Source organism: Entelurus aequoreus, linkage group LG05, assembly GCF_033978785.1.
Source record: "Entelurus aequoreus isolate RoL-2023_Sb linkage group LG05, RoL_Eaeq_v1.1, whole genome shotgun sequence".
Taxonomy (NCBI): Eukaryota; Metazoa; Chordata; class Actinopteri; order Syngnathiformes; family Syngnathidae; genus Entelurus; species Entelurus aequoreus.
Genome location: NC_084735.1, coordinates 45,596,490 through 45,622,523, shown reverse-complemented (window position 1 = coordinate 45,622,523; position 26,034 = coordinate 45,596,490). Strand labels below are relative to the sequence as shown.

Genomic DNA, 26,034 nt, shown 5'->3' with positions numbered 1-26,034 from the left:
AGTAAAACCTTAAAGTCGCATCTTAAGTGAACAGGAAGCCAGTGCAGGTGAGCCAGTATAGGCATAATATGATCAAACTTTCTTGTTCTTGTCAAGAGTCTAGCAGCCGCATTTTGTACCAACTGTAATCTTTTAATGCTAGACATAGGGAGACCCGAAAATAATACGTTACAGTAATCGAGACGAGACGTAACGAACGCATGAATAATAATCTCAGCGTCGCTATTGGACAAAATGGAACAAATTTTAGCAATATTACGGAGATGAAAGAAGGCCGTTTTAGTAACACTCTTAATATGTGACTCAAACGAGAGAGTTGGGTCGAAAATAATACCCAGATTCTTTACGGAGTCGCCTTGTGTAATTGTTTGGTTGTCAAATGTTAAGGTGGTATTATTAAATAGATGTCGGTGTTGAGCAGGACCGATAATCAGCATTTCCGTTTTCTTAGTGTTGAGTTGCAAAAAGTTAGCAGACATCCATTGTTTAATTTAATCAAGACACGCCTCCAGCTGACTACAATCCGGCGTGTTGGTCAGCTTTAGGGGCATGTAGAGTTGGGTGTCATCAGCATAACAGTGAAAGCTAACACCGTATTTGCGTATGATGTCACCTAGCGGCAGCATGTAAATACTAAAGAGTGCAGGGCCAAGAACCGAACCATGGGGGACTCCGCACGTTACCTTATCATAGTCCGATGTCACATTGTTATGGGAGACGCACTGCATCCTGTCAGTAAGATAAGAGTTAAACCAAGACAAGGCTAAGTCTGACATACCAATACGTGTTTTGATACGCTCTAATAAAATATTATGATCGACGGTATCGAAAGCGGCGCTAAGATCAAGAAGCAGCAACATAGATGACGCATCAGAATCCATAGTTAGCAATAGATCATTAGTCATTTTTGCGAGGGCTGTCTCCGTTGAGTGATCTGCCCTGAAACCGGATTGAAAAGGTTCACAGAGATTGTTGGACGCTAAGTGTTCATTTAGCTGCTGTGCAACAATTTTTTCGAGGATTTTCGAGATAAACGGAAGGTGGGACACGGGCCGGTAGTTTACCATGAGGTCAGGATCGAGGTTAGGTCTTTTGAGTAGAGGATGAATAACCGCTTTTTTGAATGCTAGGGGAACAGTGCCAGAGGAAAGTGATAAGTTTCTAATATTTAAATAAATAAATAAATGATAAATGGGTTATACTTGTATAGCGCTTTTTCTACCTTCAAGGTACTCAAAGCGCTTTGACAGTATTTCCACATTCACCCGTTCACACACACATTCACACACTGATGGCGGGAGCTGCCATGCAAGGCGCTAACCAGCAGCCATTAGGAGCAAGGGTGAAGTGTCTTGCCCAAGGACACAACGGACGTGACTAGGATAGTAGAAGGTGGGGATTGAACCCCAGTAACCAGCAACCCTCCGATTGCTGGCACGGCCACTCTACCAACTTCGCCACGCCGCCCCACTGATGGACCTAATAATACAAAAAGCTTCTTGATAAGTTTCCCAGGAAATGGGTCAAGTAAACATGTTGTTTGTTTTGTGTGTGTAACTGCTATTAATCTGGCTAAAGCCTGTTTAACTGCATAGTATGTAGCATTTTGTGCGACGTGAGAAAGGTATTATGGCTAAAAAGTGACGATTGTACATGATATCGATCAACTATTATGTGAGGGACAAAATCATATACCTGTTTTTTCTATTACAGGCACCTTGACTGTGGAGCAGATTTACCAAGACAGGGACAAGTTTGCCAGTCTGGTCCGAGAGGTGGCAGCACCTGATGTCGGCCGCATGGGCATTGAGATCCTCAGCTTTACCATCAAGGTGGGAAACCTGGAACACCTTCTTGAGTCAACGTTACTATACCTGCTTTTGCATTTACTTCGTCATTTAACGAAACAAACCTCTGCCAAGGCAAGTTGCATACATTATAGCAGTGGTTCTCAAATGGGGGAATGCGTACCCCTGGGGGTACTTGAAGGTATGCCAAGGGGTACGTGAGATTTTTTTAAAAGTCTGTCAAAAAGAACTGTGAAAAGAAATGCAACAATGCAATATTCAGTGTTGACAGCTAGATTTTTGTGGACATGTTCCATAAATATTGATGTTAAAGATTTCTTTTTTTGTGAAGAAATGTTTAGAATTAAGTTCATGAATCCAGATGGATCTCTATTACAATCCCCAAAGAGGGCACTTTAAGTTGATGATTACTTCTGTGTAGAAATCTATATTTATAATTGAATCACTTGGTTTTTTTTCAACAAGTTTTTAGTTATTTTTATAACTTTTTTTCCAAATAGTTCAAGAAAGACCACAACAAATGAGCAATATTTTGCACTGTTATACAATTTAATAAATCAGAAACTGATGACGTAGTGCTGTATTTTACTTCTTTATCTCTTTTTTTCAACCAAAAATGCTTTGCTCTGATTAGGGGGTACTTGAATTAAAAAAATGTTCACAGGGGGTACATCACTGAAAAAAGGTTGAGAACCACTGCATTATAGGAATGTCAGATCATCTTTACCGCTACAAAGGGATCTGATTTATGACCTGTGGCAAGACTCCGTACTTAAAGAGAAACTGCACTTCTTAAAATGTTTTGCCTGTCGTTCACAATTATTAGGAGAGACAACAACACACGTCTTGGCTCGGTTGGTAGAGCTCCATGCCAGCAACCTGAGGGTTCCTGGTTTGATCCCCGGCTTCCGTCATTCTAGTCAAGTTTGTTGTGTCCTTGGACAAGACACTTCACCCTTGCTCCTCATAGGTTCTAGTTAGGGCCTTGCATGGCAGCTTCCGGCATCAGAGTGTGAGTGTGCATGTGTGTGTGCGTGCATGTGTGTGAATGGATGAATGTGGAAATAGTGTCAAAGCGCTCTTAGCATTTACCATTTTTTAGGATTTTAAAGATGATAAAAACGCTTGGAAGATGCGGGAGTCACTGTTGGAGCAACAACTTTAAAACCCCATACTTGCCAACCCTCCCGATTTTTCCGGGAGACTCACGAATTTCAGTGCCCCTCCCGAAAATCTCCCGGGGCAACTATTCTCCCGATTTTCACCCGGACAACCATGTTAAGGGCGTGCCGTGATGGTACTGCCTTTAGCGTCCTCTACAACCTGTCGACGCGTCCGCTTTTACACCATACAAACAGCGTGCCGGCCCAATTACATGTTGTGTGCGGCGTCTACATACACACGATAGTGACTGCAAGACATACGTGGTCAACAGCCATACAGATCACACTGAGGGTGTCCGTATAAACAAGTTTAACACTGTTACAAATATGCGCCACACTGTGAACCCACACCAAACAAGAATGCCAAACACATTTCGGGAGAACATCATAACTCAACATAAACACAACAGAACAAATACCCAGAATCCCTTGCATCCCTATCTCTTCCGGGCTACAATATACACCCATCCCCCAACCTCCCGAATTAGAAGGTCTCAAGGTTGGCAAGTATGAAACCCTCCATCAACGTTTTATATACACACTGCAAGTATATATATAGTCTAGTAACAGACACGTTCATAACAATATGTAATATGTTCATTATTTACCGTATTTGAGTCATTTTAAGCATTACCGGAACTAATTTCTTTGGCACATTTATTTCTGTTTCCAAAGCAGCGCACTTCCAGCTTCCAGCAACAAATGTGTGTCCTACTTCTGGCAACAAACGCGAGTGTTTTGTAATCATGGCAGACTTGGTAACAGACAACAAAGACGACTATTTTTGGACAAATGAAGATTTACAACCTTATCATTTTGAACCTGAATATACAGAGGATGAACTGTTGCTTATAGAAGCCAGCACAAACAGAGAATGAAACTTTGAAGCAGACGGAAGCCGAGAGAGTGAGGTCAGCGTGACTCTGACGCTATAAATGTGTGGCTTGAAGCCAAGCTATGACGACATAAATGGATTGTCCATCGAGTGAGTACCTTTATTATTGATTATTGATCGTGATATATGCAGCACGTCATGCGTGTTATTACAACTACATACGCTGTCAAGCTAGCTGTGTACAAACAAAACATGAAATGTAGGCTAATACTTATCATCCATCCATCCATTTTCTACCGCTTATTCCCTTCGGGGTCAGTACAGCTTGGTGTCCTATCGCAATGTGTTGTGCATTGCAAACTAAAACGCGATTTGGGTGATGACGCTCTTGTTAGCTCACCTCTTGCCGTAGCTAGCTCATGGCTAATACTGTAGCACACCGATGTGTTAGTACGCTAGAAAAACAGTTCCTCAGCTTTTGCTCTTACAAGAAACGCTACAGCCTGGTTATTATACAGATTACGGAACGTAAATCAAGTATTGTTGGTAGTTTTTGATTGCATTTTTAAAGTGATTTAGAGCCAGAATGGATTGCTCCCATTAGCTGCATTTTCTATCCACCGAAAACGAGCCGATTTTTACATGTTAGAACACAAAAACAAAAAAAAAACCTTTGTCTTCTTGTCTCTCATAAGAATTGTGAACGATAGGCAAAATTCCAGGAAAATGCAGTTCATCTTTAACCTTAGTAAGTGCTGCTGCTGAAATTAGAAAATGTCCTATAATGTCAGTGTATAAACGAGGATGTCTTTAGTTGATACGACTAATTGGGCAAGATGTCTATTAGCGGAACAGACCCATTTTGAGGACATGGATGACAACGTTTTCCACGGTATGCCACATACTGAAAGATTGAAAACCATTTTTACCATTAAAGTGGTAATTGGTTCTGTGACGAAGCACTCAACGTTTCCCAGTGAAATGAATTGAGATCAATTTAATTGTTGCTTTCCCCCAAAACAGCACAATTTTAAAATGTAACATGCCTTCTAAAAATAGCAAACTTTTAGATGAGAAATATTGTATCAAAAATAATACAATAGAATGTACTACCGGTACTAACAACTACAGTATTTTCTTGAAGTAATGTAATAACAATGTATAGCATTTACCTTAGAGAGTGGACTTCTACAGCATGTCCTGCGTGGCTTGGTTGCTGGCCAAGCCAGCAACCTGAGGGTTCCTGGTTCGATCCCTGGCTTCCACCATCCTAGTCACGTCTGTTGTGTCCTTGGGCAAGACACTACACCCTTGCTCCTGAAGGGTTGTATGGCAGCTCCCGCCATCAGTGTGTGAATGGGTGAATGTGGAAATAGTGTCAAAGCGCTTTGAGTACCTTGAAGGTAGAAAAGCGTATACAAGTTTAACCCATTTACCATTCCTTCCAGTGCTCCTTTGTCAAACACACCATCAACAGCTTCTCCATATTTTCATGGATAAATAAATGTTTAGATTTATTTTAACATTCGTGAATGGTGTTAGACTGTTTCTGCTTTAGTATGGTGCAGACTAGCAATTATATGCTCAAATTGCTTCCCCAAGTTAGCCACATGCTCGGCCCTTTTTCTTATGGTTTATTTTTTTAATTCAATATATATCATCCATGTCTTCTCAACGCTGTCCTTCACTCACTTTTTTTCCTTACAATGTTTGGAAAGACAAAGTTATGTCAATCTCTAGCTATAAGCTAATGCTTGCGAGTAAGACCAACTAATGGTGGGGAAGCTTGTAACTCAAATGTTTGCTTGCAACTTAAAGCATTAACAATTAGCTCTTATGTCAAAGCGCTCTTAAGTTAACTCAAAATGCTAATATGCTTTTCTGTTTTTGAAAAAAAAAATGTCATCTTTAATTGTATTTTTAGAATAAGCCTTGGCTCAATAAAATGTGATGTGATAAGATGTGAGTGGCAAATGACCTTGGGGTCGTTTTTCAGACAGCCCTGCAATACATATGTGATGACCAAACTGATGATCTTGATTCTTTTTGACAGGATGTGTATGACAAAGTGGAGTATCTGAGCTCACTTGGCAAAACACAGACAGCTGCAGTGCAAAGGGACGCAGACATCGGCGTGGCAGAGGCAGAGAGAGATGCTGGAATCAGGGTAAACACAATTACATTTGCAAGAGCTGATGACAGGACAAATGGGAAGGTCATTTCACTTTTTTTCTACAGGAAGCCGAGTGTAAGAAAGAAATGATGGATGTTAAGTTCTTAGCAGATACAAAAATGGCCGATTCCAAGCGAGAGCTGGAAATGCAGAGAGCAGCCTTCAATCAGGAAGTGAACACGAAGGTATTTAGAGGAGTAGATCAGACGGAATGTATTTCTGTGAGCAAAGCCTAAAAAGCCACTTTTTCTTTACAGAAAGCAGAAGCTCAGCTTGCTTATGAGCTACAAGCAGCCAAAGAGCAGCAGAAGATCCGTCTGGAAGAAATTGAAATCGAAGTGGTCCAGAGGAAGAAGCAGATCAAGATTGAGGAGAAGGAGATTGACCGCACTGACAAGGAGCTCATTGCCACTGTGAAAAGGCCTGCTGAGGCAGAAGCCTACAGGATGCAGCAGTTGGCTGAGGGACATAAGTGAGTGGTCATTTTCTCACTTTTATTATAATGTTAAATTGTAAAAGGCTGGAGTGCCATTTTGGAGTTGGGGAGGAGATCTTGCCCAAAGTGGAGGAGTTCAAGTACCTCGGAGTCTTGCTTATGAGTGAGGGCAGCGTGGATCTTGAGATCAACAGGCAGATCAGTGCGGCGTATGCAGTGATATGCACCCTCAATCGATACATTGTGGTGAAAAAGGAGCTAAGCCGGAAGGCAAAGCTTTCAATTTACCGGACGATCTACGTTCCTATCCTCATCTATGGTCATGAGCTTTGGGTTATGACTGAAAGGACAAGCTCATGGGTACAAGCGGCCGGAATGAGTTTCCTCCGTCGGGTGGCGGGGCTCTTCCTTAGAGATAGGGTAAGAAGCTCTATCAAGTTGGAGGAGCTCAGAGTAAAGCCATCGCTCCTCCACATTGAGAGGAGCCAGATTAGGTGGCTCAGGCATCTGGCCAGGATGCCTGAGCCACTGGTACAAGGCCACAGGGAAAACCCAGGACACGTTGGGGAGACTGTTTCACAGCTGGCATGGGAACGCCTTGAGATCCCCCGGTAGGAGCTGGACGAAGTGGCTGGGGAGAGGCAGTCTAGGCTTCTCTGCTTAGGCTGTTTCTTCCGCTACCCAACCTCGGATAAGCAGACGAAGATCAGTTAATCGATCAACCAGTGCCTCAAAGGGTTTCACAAACCACAACAACATCCCCTGATCTGAACCCACATCCGGGCAAAGAAAAAACTCCAAAAGAAGAAACGTTAGGAAAGGGCCATATATGTGAGGACCCCCTTCCTGGATGACCAGCTGCAACGGATGCCAAGTGGGTGCAGTTATGGAATTATTACAATTATGATGAGGTGAGAGTCCAGTCCATCGGAAAGCCAACACGGTTGTAGGGGATCTTCTTCCATGTAGACAACAACACAGAGACGACGCCAACTGATGCATAGAAGAGTGGTCCACCCCGGGTCATGATTTGGAACAGCTAGCACTTCCTCTAGACTAGTACCTCTCCAGAGAATATCTGTGGCCACCTGGTAGAGGGAGGCAGGGCAAAAAAGAAACGTGGCAGGTCAACTTGTCTTAAAAGGGGTCTATTTAAAGGCCAGAGTATATAAATGAGTTTTTTGGTGGGGCATAAATGTTTCTACTGAGGTAGCATGTCTCACTGTTGCCAGTAGGGCATTCCAGAGTACTGTAGCCTGAGTAAAAAACACTCTAGAGCCTGCAGACTTTTTTGGGGCTCTGGGAGTTACTAATAAGCCGGCGTTCTTGGAATGCAGATTTCCGTACGAACCGTAAGGTACAGTACAATCAGCAAATAAGATGGTGCTAGATTGTTTAGTATTTTGTACATAAGTAACAAAAAATTTAAATCGCATATTAAGTGTACACAGAGCCAGTGCAGGTGAGTCAGTATAGATAGGCGTAATATGATCAAACTTTTGTGTCCTAGTCAAAAGTCTAGCAGCCACATTTTTTACAAACTGTAATCTTTTAATGCTGTACATGGGGAGACCCGAAAATAATATGTTACATTAATGAAAATGAGACGTAATGAATGCATGTATAATGATCTCAGTGTCACTGGTGGACAAAATGGGAAGGATTTAAACAATCTTACAGAGATGAAAGTTCAATCAATCAATTCCTTTATTGTCATTGTCATAATAACATTTAAGTCATTCATGTCAACGAGATTTTGTTTGAGCTTTATCCAGCGGCATAGAAACTGCATTGAAGTGCAGGTTGACCATAGTTTACAGTTTAGCATTGTTAGGAAGGAAGATGGCGAATAGAGGGACGTGGGGGTGGGAACAGTCTGATGTCTGATGGGTGTTAACGTTGATGTTGCAGCAATGCAATGTCCAGAGCACAATTATTGAGGTGGTGAAGAGTAAGGTAATAAGATGGTCCGGAGCAGCAAAGGGGCAGGCTGTTCATTTAGCAGTCTCACAGCCTGGGGATACAGACTGTGAGACATTCTGGTGGTCCTGGCGTGAATCGATCTATACCTCCTTCCAGAGGGTAGCAGGTTGAAGAGGCCATGTGCTGGGTGGTATCTGTCCTTCAGGATGTTGTGTACTCGCTTTAGGCAGCGAGTTGTTAAAGTTAAAAGAGTACCAATGATTGTCACACACACACACACTAGGTGTGGCGAAATTATTCTCTGCATTTGATCACCCACTGTGAGGTGAGGGGAGGAGTGGGCAGCAGCGGTGGCCGCGCCCGGGAATCATTTTTGGTGATTTAACCCCCAATTCCAACCCTTGTTGCTGAGTGCCAAGCAGGGAGGTAATGGGTCCCATTTTTAGTCTCTCAACCTACCGATCTCAGGGTGGACACTCTAACCACTAGGCCACTGAGTAGGCTGTTTTAGTAACATTCTTAGTGTGCAGCTCAAACAAGGGAATTGGGTTGAATATAATGCCGAGATTCTTCACTGAGTCACTTTTTTAAATTGTTTTATTGTCGTATTTCAATGTGGTAACCCTAAACAAGTGTCTGTGTCTAGCAGGACCGATCATGAACATCTCTGTTTTCTTTGCGTTAAAATGCAAAACATTGCTGGACATCCATTATTTATTTCATTAACACTCCTCCAGATGATTACAATCTGGCGTGTTGGTCAGTTTAAGGGACATATAAAGTTGGCTGTCATCAGCATAACAGTGAAAGCTAACACCATATTTGCGTATTATGTCGCCTGTTGGATGGATGGATAAATGGATGGATGGGAAAAAAATATAACTGCCAAAAATTAGAGGACTCAAAAAGTGTGCCTTGAGGAGTATCTCGGTTATGTAAATCACAAGTTTGGACCCCAGTGTTCTATGTTTGTGAGCAAGGTTAAAATGTCAATGTAAGGATCTGCCAATGTGTTTACACTGCTCCAAGTTCTTCTATACAACAGGAGCACTCCAGTGCTTTTAAGAATTTGTTGCAAAAATGTTTATCCCACGTTTTGAACTGAACTCACCAGTTAAATAGTCCTGTTCTAGAATGACAGCCATGGGTGTCATTTTCTTAACCTCCACCAGGATGAAGACGGTCCTTACAGCCCAGGCTGAGGCAGAGAAGATCCGCTTCATCGGCGAAGCAGAGGCCGCCTCCATCGAAGCTGTGGGCAAGGCTGAGGCTGAGAAAATGAGGCTGAAGGCTGAAGCTTACCAGCAATACGGCGCTGCTGCCAAGACAGCCTTGGTCCTGGAGGCTCTGCCCATAGTCAGTATTTTCGATTCGATTCAATTCCGATTCTTGGGGTGACGATTCGGTTCAGAATTGATTCTCAGTTCAACACAATTCTCATAATACATTATTTGGTATATACATTATAAAAATCCCTTTTCTATGCAGGTTACAAAAGCTCCTCTTGGCTGCTGACGTATGATTTACGCACGCAAAGTTGGCTTAAAAAATATTTTTTTTAAATTGTATTTTTAACATTTTATTAACGAAAAACACAGAATGTTAATCTGATGAAAAAAAATAGAGCATCCCCAACTCCAACCCAATCCCAGTTTTACAATACTTAGGATATGAATTTACAAAGCAATTGAGAAGGCATACAAATACAACAGTATCAATTATAATAATTATTATATCAATAATAGTTGTTTAATGTTTTTAATCCAAAAAGGTTTTCTTAAAAAAAAAAACAATTGCAAATTCCATTCTCGAAAATCATGTATCGATTTAGAATCTGAAAAAATTTAAATCACGATCTGGATGTCCAATCAATTTTTTTGAGCACCCCTGTCGAACTGGGTAAAATCGTATTTCTAAAATCCCAAAGAGGAATATGTTTGAGTAACTGACAATTTTGCGCAACACATGCAAATTTGCCTCCTGTATTTTGGAAAGAAAATTACTTTTATGCAAAGCGACCAATATACCTGAGACTTTGGGTAATAATCGTACACACAAATTTGAAGTTTTAGGTACGATTTAATAACATTTTAATGGGTTTTGTTTTTTGGGGGGTCGTCCTGTATGTTACATACATTCATACAGTGCATCCGGAAAGTATTCAGAGCTCTTCACTTTTTCCACATTTTGTTATGTTACAGCCTTATTCTAAAATGGAATACATTCATTTTGTCCTCAAAATTTGACAGACAATACCTTATAATGACAATGTGAAAAACATTTTATTTAAATTTTGCAAATTTATTAAAAATAGAAAAAACTACCGGTAAAAAAAAATCACACGTACGTAAGTATTCACACCATTTGCTCAATACTTTGTTGTTGCGCCTACAATTACAGCCTCAAGTCCTTTTGAATATGATGCCTCAAGCTTGGCACACCTATCTTTGGGCATTTTCGCCCATTCTTCTTTGCAGCAGCTCTTAGGCTCCTTCAGGTTGGATGGGAAGTGTCGGTTTTCATCCAGCATGTCTCTGTACGTTGTTGCATTTTTCTTTTCCTTTATCCTGACTAGTCTCCCAGTTCCTGCCACTGAAAAACATCCCCACAGCATGATGCTGCCACCTCCATGCTTCACTGTAGAGATGGTCATGGCCTGGTAATGAGCAGTGCCTGGTTTCTTCCAAACATGACGCCTGACATTCATACCAAAGAGTTCAATGTTTGTCATATCAGACAAGAGAATTTTGTCTCATTGTCTTGAGAGTCTTTCAGGTGCATTTTGGCAAACGTTTTACTAAGAATGGCTTCTGTCTGGCCACTCTATAATACAGGCCTGATTGGTGGATTGCTACAGAGATGGTTGTCCTTCTGGAAGGTTCTCCTCTCTCCAGAGAGCAATACTGTAGCTCTGACAGAGTGACCATCGGGTTCTTGGTCAGCTCCCTGACTAGACTAAGATGAATGCAGCAATGTACAGAGACATCCTGGATGAAAACCAAAGCTTCTCATCCAACCTGATGGAGCTGGAGAGGTGCTGCAAAGAGGAATGGGCAAAGCTGCCCAAAGATAGGTGTGGCATTGTATTTAAAAATACTTGAGGCTGTAATTTCTGCCAAAGGTACATCAAAAAAAGTATTGAGCAAAGCATATGAACACTTATGTACATGTGATTTTTTATTTTTTTAATGAATTTGTAAACAGTTTTTGAAACACCTTTTCACGTTGTCAATACGGGGTATTGTCTGTAGAGTTTTGAGGACAAAAAGGAATTTATTCCATTTTGGACTAATCCTGTAACAAAACTAAATGTGGAAAAAGGGAAGTACTGTGAATACTTTCCAAAAGCACCGTAGACTTTCAGACTTACAAGAAAAAATGTGACCCTGAAGGGCAAAAATTATCAAATAAATGGGGGGTAAATAACGTGAATGAAAATATAAATGTCAACATTAATAGTGGTGAAATACATGTAGGCAATGAAAACATTGTCAGGCTGGCTTATTTAGACCCTTTAGTCAACATTCCCTCTGTTGTCTGCTCAATAGCTCCACATAAGTGAAGATTTTCATAATTAAATGCTTATCAAAATACATACAATTGAAATAATGTTAGCTCTTTTATTCCTGTCAGTGTTTGCCTTACGCTTACAAATGTTCACTGTGTGTCGCTAGATTGCCAGCAAGGTGGCTGCACCGTTGGCCAAGACCAATGAGATTGTTATCCTGAGTGGCGAAAGCAGCCGTGTTACAGGAGAGTTGAACCGTCTGTTAGCTGAACTCCCCGTTTCTGTCAACGCCCTCACCGGAGTGGATCTGACCAAGGTAAGTGTGGCTGCTCAGCAGAAACCATTATTTTTAGTGTCTTATCTTGATGTTGGATATGCTTGGCTGCCACCAATAAGGCAACTGCAAATTAAAGCTCCATGGGTAAAAGGACAAAGCAAGAAAGAAAAAGGCACAAGCAGCAGTAAGGAATAATTCTACAAATAAGGCTGAATTCACTCAAAATAGTACCGTCGATCCCTGCTATGGGAAAAACGGCGGATAATAGACGCACCCTTAAAAAATCCTTATTGTTCACATACTTGGGAAATAAGAGCCAATATTATGTTTTGCTTTTGTTTAAACATGTTGCACTACTGTTTTGTATGTAATAAAAGAGAATATGGTATTTTTTAAAAATTATTTAATTGATATTGTTACACTGCTATCCTGTTATGACTATAATTGTGATAAAAAATGTCATCATTCAGTGATATTGAAAAATGTATAGTTTTGAAAAAATAATACAACTGAAAATGATAGCAGCTAAATTAGGAGACTGTTTACCTTGTTTTAAAATGGTTCTATCATTTATATGCTAAATAATATATTGGGATATAGATTATCGCAAGAGGATGCAGTATTATAACGCCCATCTTTTTTTTTCCTGACTTAGCAATTTAAGTCCAAATTCAAACAAACGATACAAAAAGTATTTACAGTCTGTATGCTGTGACCCCAGTAGAAAGTGGATGGATAGATGCGTAATTATTTCTAGCAGCATACTAACAAAGCTACACCTGCCATTACTGTGCACTAGAGGGCGCTGTAGTTCCATGTGTATTAATAACGTCTGCCATTGCTTTTCTTCCAGTATATTGATATTACCTCGATCGTCCGCTAATAGCATCTTTTTTTCCCACTCCTGCCACAGATTCCTCTGCTGCAGAAGATGACCAGCCAAGCCGCCGTCTAATGAATCTGAAACCTTCACCATAAACAATATCTGCCTCAAGCATGACAACACTTTTTTGACCTACTTATGCAACTGCCACAAACACCAAACTAGTCTAGTTGTTTTTTTGTTTTTTTCCCCTTCTTAAGACAAAAATCTCCAGGTTAGTCAATCAGGATTTTATGCTGCAGTCCCGTTCAATTCAACATCCTGTGTGTGTGCGCGCATGCGTCTGTGTGTGCGTCTGTGTGTGTGTGTGTGTGTGTGTGTGTGTGTGTGTGTGTGTGTGTGTGTGTGTGTGTGTGTGTGTGTGTGTGTGTGTGTGTGTGTGTGTGTGTGCGTGTGTGTGTGTGCGTGTGCGCGTGTGTGTATTTTCTATTGTGTTTTAGAAAGAGAACACACCGATTGTGCTGGCAAAAATCCCCCCCAAAATCTTACATGTTGTCTCATCTCCAAAGCTGTTTTAGTGCCGCAGCACTTCTGTCAGGTTGCGATGCTATTTCATTCAAAGTGTGCCAGCCCCACCTCGTGGTTACACCACTTTTCTGATCGTTTTCCTCGCCTCGCTTGTCCTCCTCCTCTTCTTGGTCTGTGCTGTGCCTGTCAAATCACCACTCAAGTGCCCTAACCTTATAGGATGGTGGTTTGGCCTCAAATGTGGTTCAGCTGACTTTACTAACACACTACTTGTGTTTTAGGAAGGATGGCCTTAAGTGACCGAGGACATGTACTGAGTACCAGCAGGTCACCCATCACTAGTACCTCATGTAGCATGTTGTAGACGCTCAGGGCCATTCACTCTTTGCTTCTTTTTACCTTCTCGCTCTAAAAATGACCGTTTTTTTAGAATGTTTACACAGTACTGTAGTCCTGTGTTTTGTTGTATTTACAGTAATGCTAGTAACTAACAGTCGCATGTACACAGCAGATTAACGTGACAAGCATCACCTTTTTTTTACTCTAACATGTACATTTCTGGTAAATGCAAACATTTGATAAAGAAGTAGAGACATGAGCAGTCTATTCGTACAGTAGGAAGGGGATTCATATGGCCTCGTTAATCGTGTTTCACCTGACACATGAAACGTGATGACTTGGGGGATTGCACTATTCACTTTAGATGACAAAGTGTTGAATACCTTTAAATGTGTTTTGTGGCACGTCCAACTTTGACCACCAATGTGAGTTGCTTTGTAGAGTGGCGCTTTCCATTGTTTTCCGATGACTGCTTTGCAAAACGAATAAGCCCCATCTTCCTCTCACAGGGGATCCACCCAGGAATGGGGCCATATGAAGCCCTCTCTACTGTACCATGTCTACATGTATGTGCGCAGGTGTGAATTCTGTCAAGTCTGTGTTTCCCAACCTATTGAGCCGAGGCACATATTTTACATTGGACATAACTCACTGCATACAGAATGATGAAGCTTCTGCCATATATTTAATAGTGCTGTCATTAATCAGATTAATCACACTTTTGGATTTCAATTTATTGTGATTAATCACAGGTTACATAATATAAACTAACTTGAATAAAGACACCAATATTTGGACACATTCAATTTTACAGTCAGAATGTCATCCAGGGACATTGTTAAAATGTGTTCCTGTAATGCACAACATTTATTTGCCCAGAATGTGCTAACACTTTTATCTTAAGTCATGTCTGGGTTTATTTTGCAGTGAAATTAGCCAGCGAGCACAACATCTTGGCACTGACGAACGCATTGACCTTATTACAACTACTTGTGAAATAAATTGTGTGATTAATCTGCTTGATTAATGCGATTTTTTTTTGTGATTAATCACGTGTTAACTCGTTATTTTATGACAGCCGTGGTATTTAATTTTTCTGCCTGTGACCTGTGAACAGATACTGCGTGTTGTAGTGAATATGTAATCATTTTTAGACCGATTAAGTGTATTTAATAGTGCTGTCAAATGATTACCTATTTTAATCAGAGTAATCACACTTTTGAATTTGGATTAATTGTGATTAATCACACGTTGTTATGCTCGTATATAATTTACACTAACTTTAAAAAGACCCCAACGTTTGGACATAAATGCCGTTTTACTGTCAGGATGTCATTGAATGCACTTCTGCACATGTGACTAATTCGTGTGTATACATGATTATTGTAATGTTTTTTTGTGATTATTAACATGAGTTAACTCGTAATTTTTGACAGCCCTAATGTTTAATTTTGCTGCCTGTGAACGTTGAACAAATACCGCGTCTTAGTTGTAGTAAATAAATTAGAATTTTTGGACCGATTAGGTGTATTTAATCATGCTGTCAAATTATTACTTATTTTAATCATAATACATAACACTTTTGAATTTGGATTAATGGTAATTAATCGCAGGTTATTACATGCTTTATGATTTAAACTAACTTCAAAAAGACCCCAACATTTGGACATAAATGCACTTTTACTGTCAGGATGTCATTGAATGCACTTCTACACATGTGATTAATCTTCGTAAATACATGATTATTGTAATAACATTTTGTGATTATTAACATGAGTTAACTTGTTATTTTTGACAGCCCTAATGTTTAATTTTGCTGCCTGTGAACTTTGAACGAATACCGCGTCTTAGTTGGAGTAAATAAATTAGAATTTTTGGACCGATTAGGTGTATTTAGACGTGCTGTCAAATTATTACCTATTTTAATCATAATAATTACACTTTTGAATTTGGATTAATGGTAATTAATCACAGGTTATTACGCGCTTTATGATTTAAACTAACTTCAAAAAGACCCCAACATTTGGACATAAATGCACTTTTACTGTCAGGATGTTATTGAATGCACTTCTACACATGTGATTAATCTTCGTATATACATGATTATTGTAATAACATTTTGTGATTATTAACATGAGTTAACTCGTTATTTTTGACAGCCCTAATGTTTTATTTTGCTGCCTGTGAACTTTGAACGACTACCGAAATAAATTAGAATTTTTGGACCGATTAGGTGTATTTAAACGTGCTGTCAAATTATTACTTATTTTAATCATAATAATGACACTTTTGAATTTGGATTAATGGTAATTATTTATAGATTATTACGCGCTTTCATGATTTAAACTAATTTTAGGAAGACCCCAACATTTGGACATAAATGCACTTTTACTGTCAGGATGTCGTTGAATGCACTTCTACACGTGATTAATCTTCGTATATACATGATTATTGTAATAACATTTTGTGATTAATCGCATTGAGTTAACTCGTTATTTTTGACAGCCCTAATGTTCAATCATTCTATAAACCAATACTGTGTATTATTTTTAGTAAAAAAATAATTTTAGGACCAATTAAGTGAAATTGGATCATTAATTTTATGTGCCTCGGCGCAGTGGTTGGGAATCACTCACATTTCACCCTTTCTGCTTCTCTGTGACTGACTTAGTCGGTTTGTGTGAAATCTATAGAAGACAAAAGGTTTCTAGCTTACAAATATTTAGTTTGTAGAGGAAATTATTTGTTTTGTACACAGTGCCTTTGTCAAAAAAAAAAAAGAGTCATTTTATTGTTACTATTATTATTATCCTACTCATCTTCTTGCTCAGCTGTTCATTGTAACGTATAGACGATGTAAACATGCTAACCTGCATCATTTCCTTTTGTACTTGTTCAGCGTCATACATTTGATAACATCACACATGGGAACACATCAATTACGTATGTTGCTGCAAGAATTTAGAGTTAACCGTTGCTATTTTTGTCATATTCGCAGCAGCTATATTTAGTCATTGTTTTGGCCAGTATATTTTTGTGCCAAAAATTGCTTTGTGTTACTCCAAGTAAACATTTTGGATAAAGACCAAACTTAGACCTATGCCTTAACTCTCATTTGAAAACATCCAAATCATTCGTATGTTGTGACAAAAAAAAAGAAAAGAGTATCGTACTAAAATTGTGGATTTCTAGTTATGCTTCCCATGTAACACTGACCTTTTGAAAAGTAGATCCAGCATGGCGTTTGATGCATGTGTTCATGTTATTGTGTGTTGTGCGCCATCCTCTAATAAAAGATATACTGCATACAAACACACCTCTTTTTTTTCCTTGTGTCAAAATATACACACCAAACATTACATTCATCTTCTAAGTCTTATACCAGGAGTATGTCACGCACCCATTCCTGCTACGGCACTGATAAGAATATAAAGGGATATTTCCCAGGATTCACGGTTCTTCAAGATTCTTCATCCATTTTCAGAGTGTTAGTGCTGGTCTTGTGAGGCAGTGAAAGTTCTGGATGGGCATGGCAGGAAGGTTTGAAATCCTATGCTTTTATTATGTTAAATGTATGTTTTTTCACTAATTTAACAATTTATTTTTCATTAATTAGTTTTAGTACAAAACATAATTACATTCAAGTTTTATAAAAGGGTGAAAATTGTTTCACATTACAAAAATATTTGTGAAAAGATGTCAAAGGAAAATACTGCTTAAGGCCCAATTTAGACTCAATGGGTCGTGGTATTGATTCGATACAATGCAATTTTTACCATATATTAAGAACTGGAAATGTGAGTATCAATAAATGATATGGAGAAAGACCCAGATAAAAAAAATGTTCTCTACGATTGTTAAAAACTACCGGTACATATTTTACCTGTGAACGATATGAAAACTGTAAAATCAGACGATAGTCTGTCAATAATACATTGCAATAGTCGAAGAGTGTACACTAACTTTGAGGCTATCAAGTAACTGAGGAAACAATCTGTAGTTTGGGGACGGTGTGGCGCAGTTGGCAGAGTGGCCGTGCCAGCAACCTCAGGGTTCCTGGTTCAATCCCCACCTTCTACCAACCTAATCATGTCCGTTGTGTCCTTGAGCAAGACACTTCACCCTTGCTTTGATAACATTAATCATTCAATTCTACTAGATAAGATGGAAAGTGTGAATGTGAGTGTGAATGTTGTCTGCCTATCTGTGTTGGCCCTGCAATGAGGTGGCGACTTGTCCAGGGTGTACCCCACCTTCCGCCCGATTGTAGCTGAGATAGGCTCCAGCCCTCCCTACGACCCCGAAGGGAATAAGCGGTAGAAAATGGATGGCTGGAAGATGGAAAGATATGGAATTAGGGGGCTGGCTGGGGACTGGTTAAAAAGGTATTTAAAAGGGAGGGTACAGTTTGTAAAAATGGGTCAATTGTGAGCAAAAATCACAATTCAATGAGATCCAAGATAGCTCAATGGTTAATACTGCTGCCCCTCACTCAGTAATACTGGGTTCAAATCCATAACTTTTATATATTTAGTTTTTTTGTTTCACCTCTATCATAGTTCACATTTGTATATGAGCCAAAATCAAGCCTTGATGGGACCCAGGATAGCTCAATGGTCAACACCGTGGGCTTCTAATAGAGAGGTACTGGGTTAAAACCCTATACAGTAATTTGGCTGTATGACGACATACATTGGGGGGGTGTGTCATCTCCCCCACACAGAGTAATGTTATGTGCTAGTTGCTTGAGTAACATATAGTTGAAAAATGAAGTAAATGCTAAAGATAATTATCGTCAAATAGTCAATGATGACACCTCAGGGAATTACCTGTGAGTCTGAGAGAGAGTGTGTGAGTGTAATTCCTGAGGTGGGTGGGAATAAGAGTAGAACGTTAATAATAGTTAAAAAGTTAATTAAATAATTATTTTAACTCACATGGGAGAGGTGACACAGCCACAATATATGTCACCTTGATGCCTCCAGCCACAGTTCTGTAAGTTTCACATCGACCCGACCAAGATCCGAGTCAACAGTCTTAACCACTGGGCTATCCTGGGTCTTGTGAAGAAAACATTTTGTTCCATACACAAATGTAATCGAGGACATCTTGCTCAACAAAGTAAGATGGAGGTGGAACAAAATACTGTCAACCAGATTGGGGTTTGAACCCGGTACCTTTCATTCCAAGTCAACAGTCATAATCACTGAGCTCACTCTGATGGCAGAGGAGTGTGTCAGAGTGTGTGTGAGTGTAGTTCATTTAATATTTGAGGGCTCTCCTGGGTTAATAATTCAAATAGGTTAATTGTAATTGGATAATTAAAAAAAAGACATACAAAATATTCAAATGTTAGCTAACATATGCTACACCATTTGAAAAAACATGCCCATCTTAGCTGTGTGTAATAGCTGACAAATCACTGTATAATCTAATCTAATATAATATAATAATATTTGTCATTATTAATGAGGCAGCACGGGGTAACAGTGGTTAACATTTGTGCCTCACATCAAGAAGGTCCTAGGCTTGATAATGTGAGGAGTTTGCATGTTTTCCCTGTAATTTACCAACGCCCCAAAGTTTTGTTTCACACCGCCAGCCCAATGTTAGCATGCTAACATCAGCTTGCTAGCATGCTAACTTATTTTTTTAGCTAGTTTTGCAACCGTTTACCCCAGAGTCATACAACTTGGTATGTGACACTTGTTAACTGTTTGCATGCCCATGTTAGCATGCTAGTAAGCTAACATTGGCATGTTAACTTTTTCAGCTAATTTTACACTTTTTTTCACTACTTCCGCAGCCATACACCTTGGAGTCACATAACTTGGTATGTGAAACATGCTAACTGTTAGCACACATGTTACGTGTTAGCATGTTAATGTTAGGATGCTAATGTTTCAGGCTAGCTCTGTAGCTCATTTTGTACGGTCATGCCTAAAACTCACAGATTCGGTCACTCGGCACCATCTTAAAAGTACGCCGACTTCCGGCGACCCCCGGCCAAAGGTCCAGGGCACAGATAGCAGGCCCATCAAAATGTTTGTAGTTATATATACAATACATTTAACTAACAAAACAAAAAATATATTTGGGAAAATTAACATAGACGAAAATAAAAATAAATATCCATCTCGTTCCGCAAGTATCAATCCAATACTGACACTGACCTTGGTATCGAGACTATTGGTATATGGGACTGAGGCTGTGGGGCAGGTGGTATAAAGCTCCAACATGCATAAATGATAAATGGGTGATACTTGTATAGCGCTTTTCTACCTTTTTTTTTAAGGAACTCAAAGCACTTTGACACTATTTCCACATTCACCCATTCACACACACATTCACACACTGATGGCAGGAGCTGCCATGCAAGGCCCTAACCACGACCCATCAGGAGCAAGGGTGAAGTGTCTTGCTCAAGGACACAACGGACGTGACTAGGATGGTAGACGGTGGGGATTGAACCAGGAACCCTCAGGTTGCTGGCACAGCTACTCTCCCAACTCCGCCATATGTTTATCGTAAAACGTTGGAATCCTTTCTCTAACTGTAATAATAAAGTCCTGGATTAGCACCTATGTCCAGATCCTCACCAAAATGATTCTTCTTTGATCCACTGCCAGGGCTATACAACATAATTGTTGTGTTCTCATCCTAATCCTTCATTTTTACTGGCTTCAAATAACTGCGAGGTGTGGCCAAGTGGAAGTCCAACTAAATGCAATAATATTCATTTTGTCTTTATTTCATGTTCAAAAAGGGAGAATTATTGTATACATACAACTTTTTTGGTTTCATTCTTGAAATATCAGGTGGAATAATCAATATTTACAAAGGAAAATAGTGTTTTTGCATCAGGAAATGTTCCTAATACAACAGCAAAGACAAGAGTTCTTCCCCTGCCATGAAGTCGTCATGTAGTGAGAAGTTGTGTAGTGATGATTATTTAGATTCTTTACAAAATGTCAGCAAAACATTTGGACTCCCTGAAGACGCTCGGGGGTTGAAATGAGCTGAAAAAAGGCGAGCATTTTTGCAGCAGATAAGTTAGCGCAAGACTGATCCACCCTGATGTTGTCTTTATCTGGGCCTGCAGGAGCGCCCATGATGCAACCACCCGGGCGCCACACCCTATCTCGGGAGTGTTGCCATGGAAACAGGTCGGGTTTGGTCTAATGATCGTAGACCAGGGGTCACCAACGCGGTGCCCGCGGGCACCAGGTCGCCCGTAGGGACCAGATGAGTCGCCCGCGGGCCTGTTCTAAAAAAAATAAATAAATAAATAAATAAATATTATTATTTATTTTTTTTAAAATTAAATCTACATAGAAAAAACACAAGATACACTTTCAATCAGTGCATCAACCCAAACAACCTCCCCCATGCACACTCATCCACACCCACTCACACAAAAGGGGTTATTTCTTTCTGCTACCAATATTCTGGTTCCCACAACATAGACAACACATCTGCAAGGGACACAGTCCCTGAAGCACACATGATTGTATAGGCTGCTGGTCCACTAACATTTTCATTAATTACTATTTTTTATGTAATTATTTTTATATTGTTTTACTTTCTTTTTTATCCAAGAAAATGTTTTGTATTTATTTATCTTATTTTATTTTATTTTTAAAAAAGGGCCTTATCTTCAACAGACCAGGTTGTCAATGCAATTAGATTTGTTTAAAGGGTTTTTTAAACCAGGCCCAGTCCAGATAATGTCCAAGTCGGACTCAGCAACACTCACCTTCATTCATGTACACAGAAAAAAATTAGGGAACACAACAGATTGCATATAATTTATAAACAAAATTACATTTTCAAAATAAGCATTTATGTACAGTCCAGATTATGTCCAGGTCACTCAAATTAGGGAACACAACAACAGATATCATATAATCTATACACATAATTATACTTTCAAAATAAGCCTTTGAGGACTTCTCATCTTTTCTTTAATGTTTTTTGGCATCATTATCGTTTTCAACCATGTAACTTTCTAAAGTTAGAAAATACTGAATAAATGTTTTAAAGAAAGTAATACTAAGTGAATATCTGTTTTTGGCCTTAAAAATAAACATTTTACCGAGTACTATAATTAAACTGACTAAATCATGATTGTCAATGAACTCTCCTAAAATAACAGAAACCACATTAAGCTTCATAAACAAACAAATCCTTAAACACATTTTTTCAACTTCCACCCAAAACAAAGACACAATATGACAATACCAAAACAAATGCAGGGTGGATTCAGGCTCCTGACAACGAAATCGGCAATCATCTGACTCTGTCATATTCCATAATTTTAACATTTTCCCTGTGGGTAAGAAGTTATAAATAATTTTAATTTGAAAATAACGATTTTGCACATCGATAGTGGTTTTATAGATTAGTTTGAATATGGCATCCCATGGCAACGGGCAGTCAAAAAAGTCCTCCCATTTTCCATTTGTGTTGTATGAGGCACCCTTCAAAGATTTCTTTATTAAATAAAAATTATATATTTTTCTATTTATTTTAGTTCCTTTTTGCCAACTAGATTTTCTTATTAGAGGTTTACAAACTAATAATTTAGTAGTTCCATAATTAATTATTTGTTTCCATCTTTTCCCAATTACTCCAGTTAGTTGATAAAATGAAAAGCTTGAGCAAGCATCATCATACATAGCCCTAAATTCATCATACTTCATAATTTTACCATTCTCATTGATAATATCATTGACAAAAATGACTCCTCTTTCAAACATATTTTTCCAAAAGAAAGGCTTTCCATCTATTACAATATTAGAGTTCATCCATATTAACTGCTGCAAAATATCGTCTCTTTTTTCTGGCACATAAAATTGAAAACACCACTATGAGTGGATTGTTTCCTTTATGAACCCCGCCATGTTTCCCAGCAGACTCTCTGGGAGGGGATCACTTGTAAAAAAGGATACAATTTCTTTTGATACAGTACATGTTTTTTGTCCAACAGGACATTTGTGTACCACTCAATGTTTAAATACATCTTTGGAACAATTGATGCTTTTAAACACAGACACATAGCTTCAAGGTTGAGAAGTTTCAGGCCCCCATATTCATACTCTTTGTACAAAACCTTTCTTTTAATCTTTTCTGGTTTGCCGTTCCAGACAAAATCGAAGACCCTCCGCTCATAAATCTTAAAAAAGTTTTGTGATGGAGCTGGTAATGACAAAAACAAATACATAAATTGAGGAATAATTAACGAGTTGGCAATAGACATTTTACCATACAAGGTTAGGGATTTCCCTTTCCATAATTGCATAATTTTGTCCAGCTTTCTTAGTCGATTATCATAATTTACTGAGCCTAGATCTTCCAGATTTTCTGGGACAACAACACCAAGTATGTTAACTGGTCCATCTGTCCACAAAACAGGCACTTTGCATTCCATTCGAAAGGACGTTCCCTTTAGATTTCCGATCCTTAACATTTTACATTTATCATAATTAAGCTTAAGGCCAGATTGCTGTGAAAATATGTCCAAAAGATTAAGAAGGTTCCGCAAACAATGAGGAAAAATCTTATCTTTGTGAATCAGCCTTTTCTGACATGAACTTCATCAAGAACAAACACAGAACACGCCTCACTGATGCACATCTGCAAGACTCACTCAGAGTTGCAGTGTCAAGTTACACACCAGAGTACAACACACTAGTTAACAGCATGCAATGCCAGGCTTCCCACTAACTGACAAAGAAACAGATAACAGATTTGGTGTCCAGTTCAAAGTGTGACATGATTTAAAAATTTGAGAGTTTACTTTTGTATTTTACATGAGTTATTATTTGTACAAACATGGTGCAAAGTAATTCATGATTTGTTAAAAAAATGTTAGTGGCTAGCTAGTTAAAATGGGATATTGTGATTTCACAAGACTGTCTTAGAAGTGATCATTTGAAAATGTTCAATTTGAAAAATGTGCACTTAGAGAAAATATAAAAATAAAGTGTTGCATATTGATATTTATCTGTTTCTATATATATTTATTGTGAGAAATCATTAAGATGATCAGTGTTTCCACAAAGATAAATATCATTAATTATTAATAATAACAGAGTTAAAGGTAAATTGAGCAAATTGGCTACTTCTGGCAATTTATTTAAGTGTGTATCTAACTGGTAGCCCTTCGCAGTAATCAGTACCCAAGAAGTAGCCCTTGGTATCAAAAAGGTTGGTGACCCCTGTCGTAGACACAAATATAAGAACACACATTCTGACTTTTTGCCATATTTTATTATGTTACAGCCTTAATCCAAAATGGAATAATTTATTTGTATTATCCAAATTCTGATCCAAATAATCCTACTGTTTTCAGATGTAATAATAGTCGTACATAAAACTAATAGTGTACATCACTGACATAAGAAGTATTCACAGCTTGTGTTGTGCTCTAACGCGCACAATTATCCAACCCTTCTTTGTCAAATAGTGACCCTCAGGGTAGATTGTCATTATTTATGGCTAGACTCTAGTATTCATGTTAGAACGATACACAAAGTCGGGGCCGCGACAAATCTTTTCTGACACACCTGGTATTGTTTTTTCTCCTTCTGGTAAGAGATTAAAAGTTTGGACCATGAGAAACGTTTAATAAAGATGCAGACAGCTGTGCGGCAAGTCGGATAAAAACCTCAATTTGCGGAAAATAAGTGGGGAAAGTCACTCTTGTCAAGATTGTCACCATGCTGACAATTTCCACTTTATTAAAGCAGAGCCACATAAGATTCAAATAAAGAATCATATTAAAAAAAGACGTAATATTATTCAAGAAGACTAAATACATAAATGTGGGCGTGGGCAGAAGCCAGCAGGTCAGGACATGATAAGACACAAAAAGTCCAACCCCAGATGTCATTCTGTATGCAAATGAGCTGAGGAGGCCTTTAAAGTGGAGGCCAGGACAGGACGGCCCAGTTAGAAGCAGCACACGGACGACAAAACCCTGGTGAGATTCTCCAGTATCAAACGTGAGTATGATTGTGATATTATGATGACTTGTGCCCTGGACAGGATATCATCTTATACTGTAAGTTTAATGAAGAGACACTACAGTATAGATGATGTACTATCCAGGGGGACATTCCCTCATCATCTGGAAGGAGGAGGCCGCCATGAACGCAACACAGAGGAGTGGCCGTCAAACCGTTACCATTACTGACTTCCAGTAAGGGTAAGGGTTCCACGGCTCTCGCTCAACATCAGCTGGACCTGGCGGGGGTGAAGCAAGCGGCGGCCATTTTTAATCGTAATATTTGTGTGAAGTTGTGCTGCAGTGAAATAAAAGTTCTCCAATCAAATGTGTGGAAAGTGCTTTATTTGGATTGTTTGTGTGAGGCGTTCAAGGACGGTTGGCTTTATCTTCAACCGGCACATTGATTCATCAAATTACTGCTGTTCTACTCCACATCTTCGTCCACCAGAATGGACGTTCAGACATTCAGTCCAAAAAGACAAAGGGACAAAGATGGACACTCATAGAAATTGATTTTTGTATTAAATAATTTCAGGTACATTATCTAACATTGTTCTGAAGTTTATTGGATGGTTTTAGAAATATGGACTTATTTTTATTGTTAAACATGATTTGCCCAAATTGTAAACAGTACACACGTTAGAATAAACACAAAATTAAGAAAAAAAACTCATTTTTATTTAGTAATATATATATTATATAATATATGTTTATTTGTATTACAAATAATGGAAAAATAAACAGCTTTATTATTTTTAATATTGATATTATAGGTTAACCTTTACCTAAATGTTTGTAAAAAAATTTAAAACATGTTTTGTATAAAATTAATGTTGATTAACATCAACCAAATATAATAAATTATCCAGAAAAAATTAGACATGGGGTCTTTTCCACCAAAACGAGGATACTAAATAAATAAAAAAAATCATAGGGCGATTGCGTGTCTGTTTTGCTATTTTATATAGTGTGGGAATGTTGTCTGTCTATCTATATTGGCCCTGCGATGAGGTGGCAAATGTCCAGGGTGTACCCCACCTTCCGCCCGAGTACAGTTGGGATAGGTTCCAGCACCCCCCTCCCCCCAACCCCCCCGTGACCCCGAGAAGGACAAGCGGTCGAAAATGGTGGATTTTTAGGTGACCATATCCCTGCCGACAAAACCTCCAGACAGTCACAGATAATCCATCAGCAGTTTGTCAAAGCACAC

At 39.0% G+C, this 26,034-nt stretch overlaps 1 protein-coding gene across 4 annotated transcripts in view; it reads left to right on the top strand.

Moving 5' to 3' along the window:
- Positions 1-15,884, top strand: part of LOC133650686 (flotillin-2a) — a 58,880-nt gene extending 42,996 nt beyond the window's left edge. For all 4 annotated transcript variants that reach the window (XM_062048231.1, XM_062048230.1, XM_062048233.1 and 1 more), the window contains 7 exons: positions 1,714-1,832; positions 5,860-5,973; positions 6,045-6,164; positions 6,237-6,451; positions 9,511-9,694; positions 12,013-12,162; positions 13,037-15,884. In XM_062048231.1, the coding sequence (XP_061904215.1) occupies positions 1,714-1,832; positions 5,860-5,973; positions 6,045-6,164; positions 6,237-6,451; positions 9,511-9,694; positions 12,013-12,162; positions 13,037-13,078 (944 nt within the window). In that variant the 3' untranslated portion in view covers positions 13,079-15,884. The remainder of the gene's footprint in view (positions 1-1,713; positions 1,833-5,859; positions 5,974-6,044; positions 6,165-6,236; positions 6,452-9,510; positions 9,695-12,012; positions 12,163-13,036) is intronic.
- Positions 15,885-26,034: the final 10,150 nt, after the last annotated feature.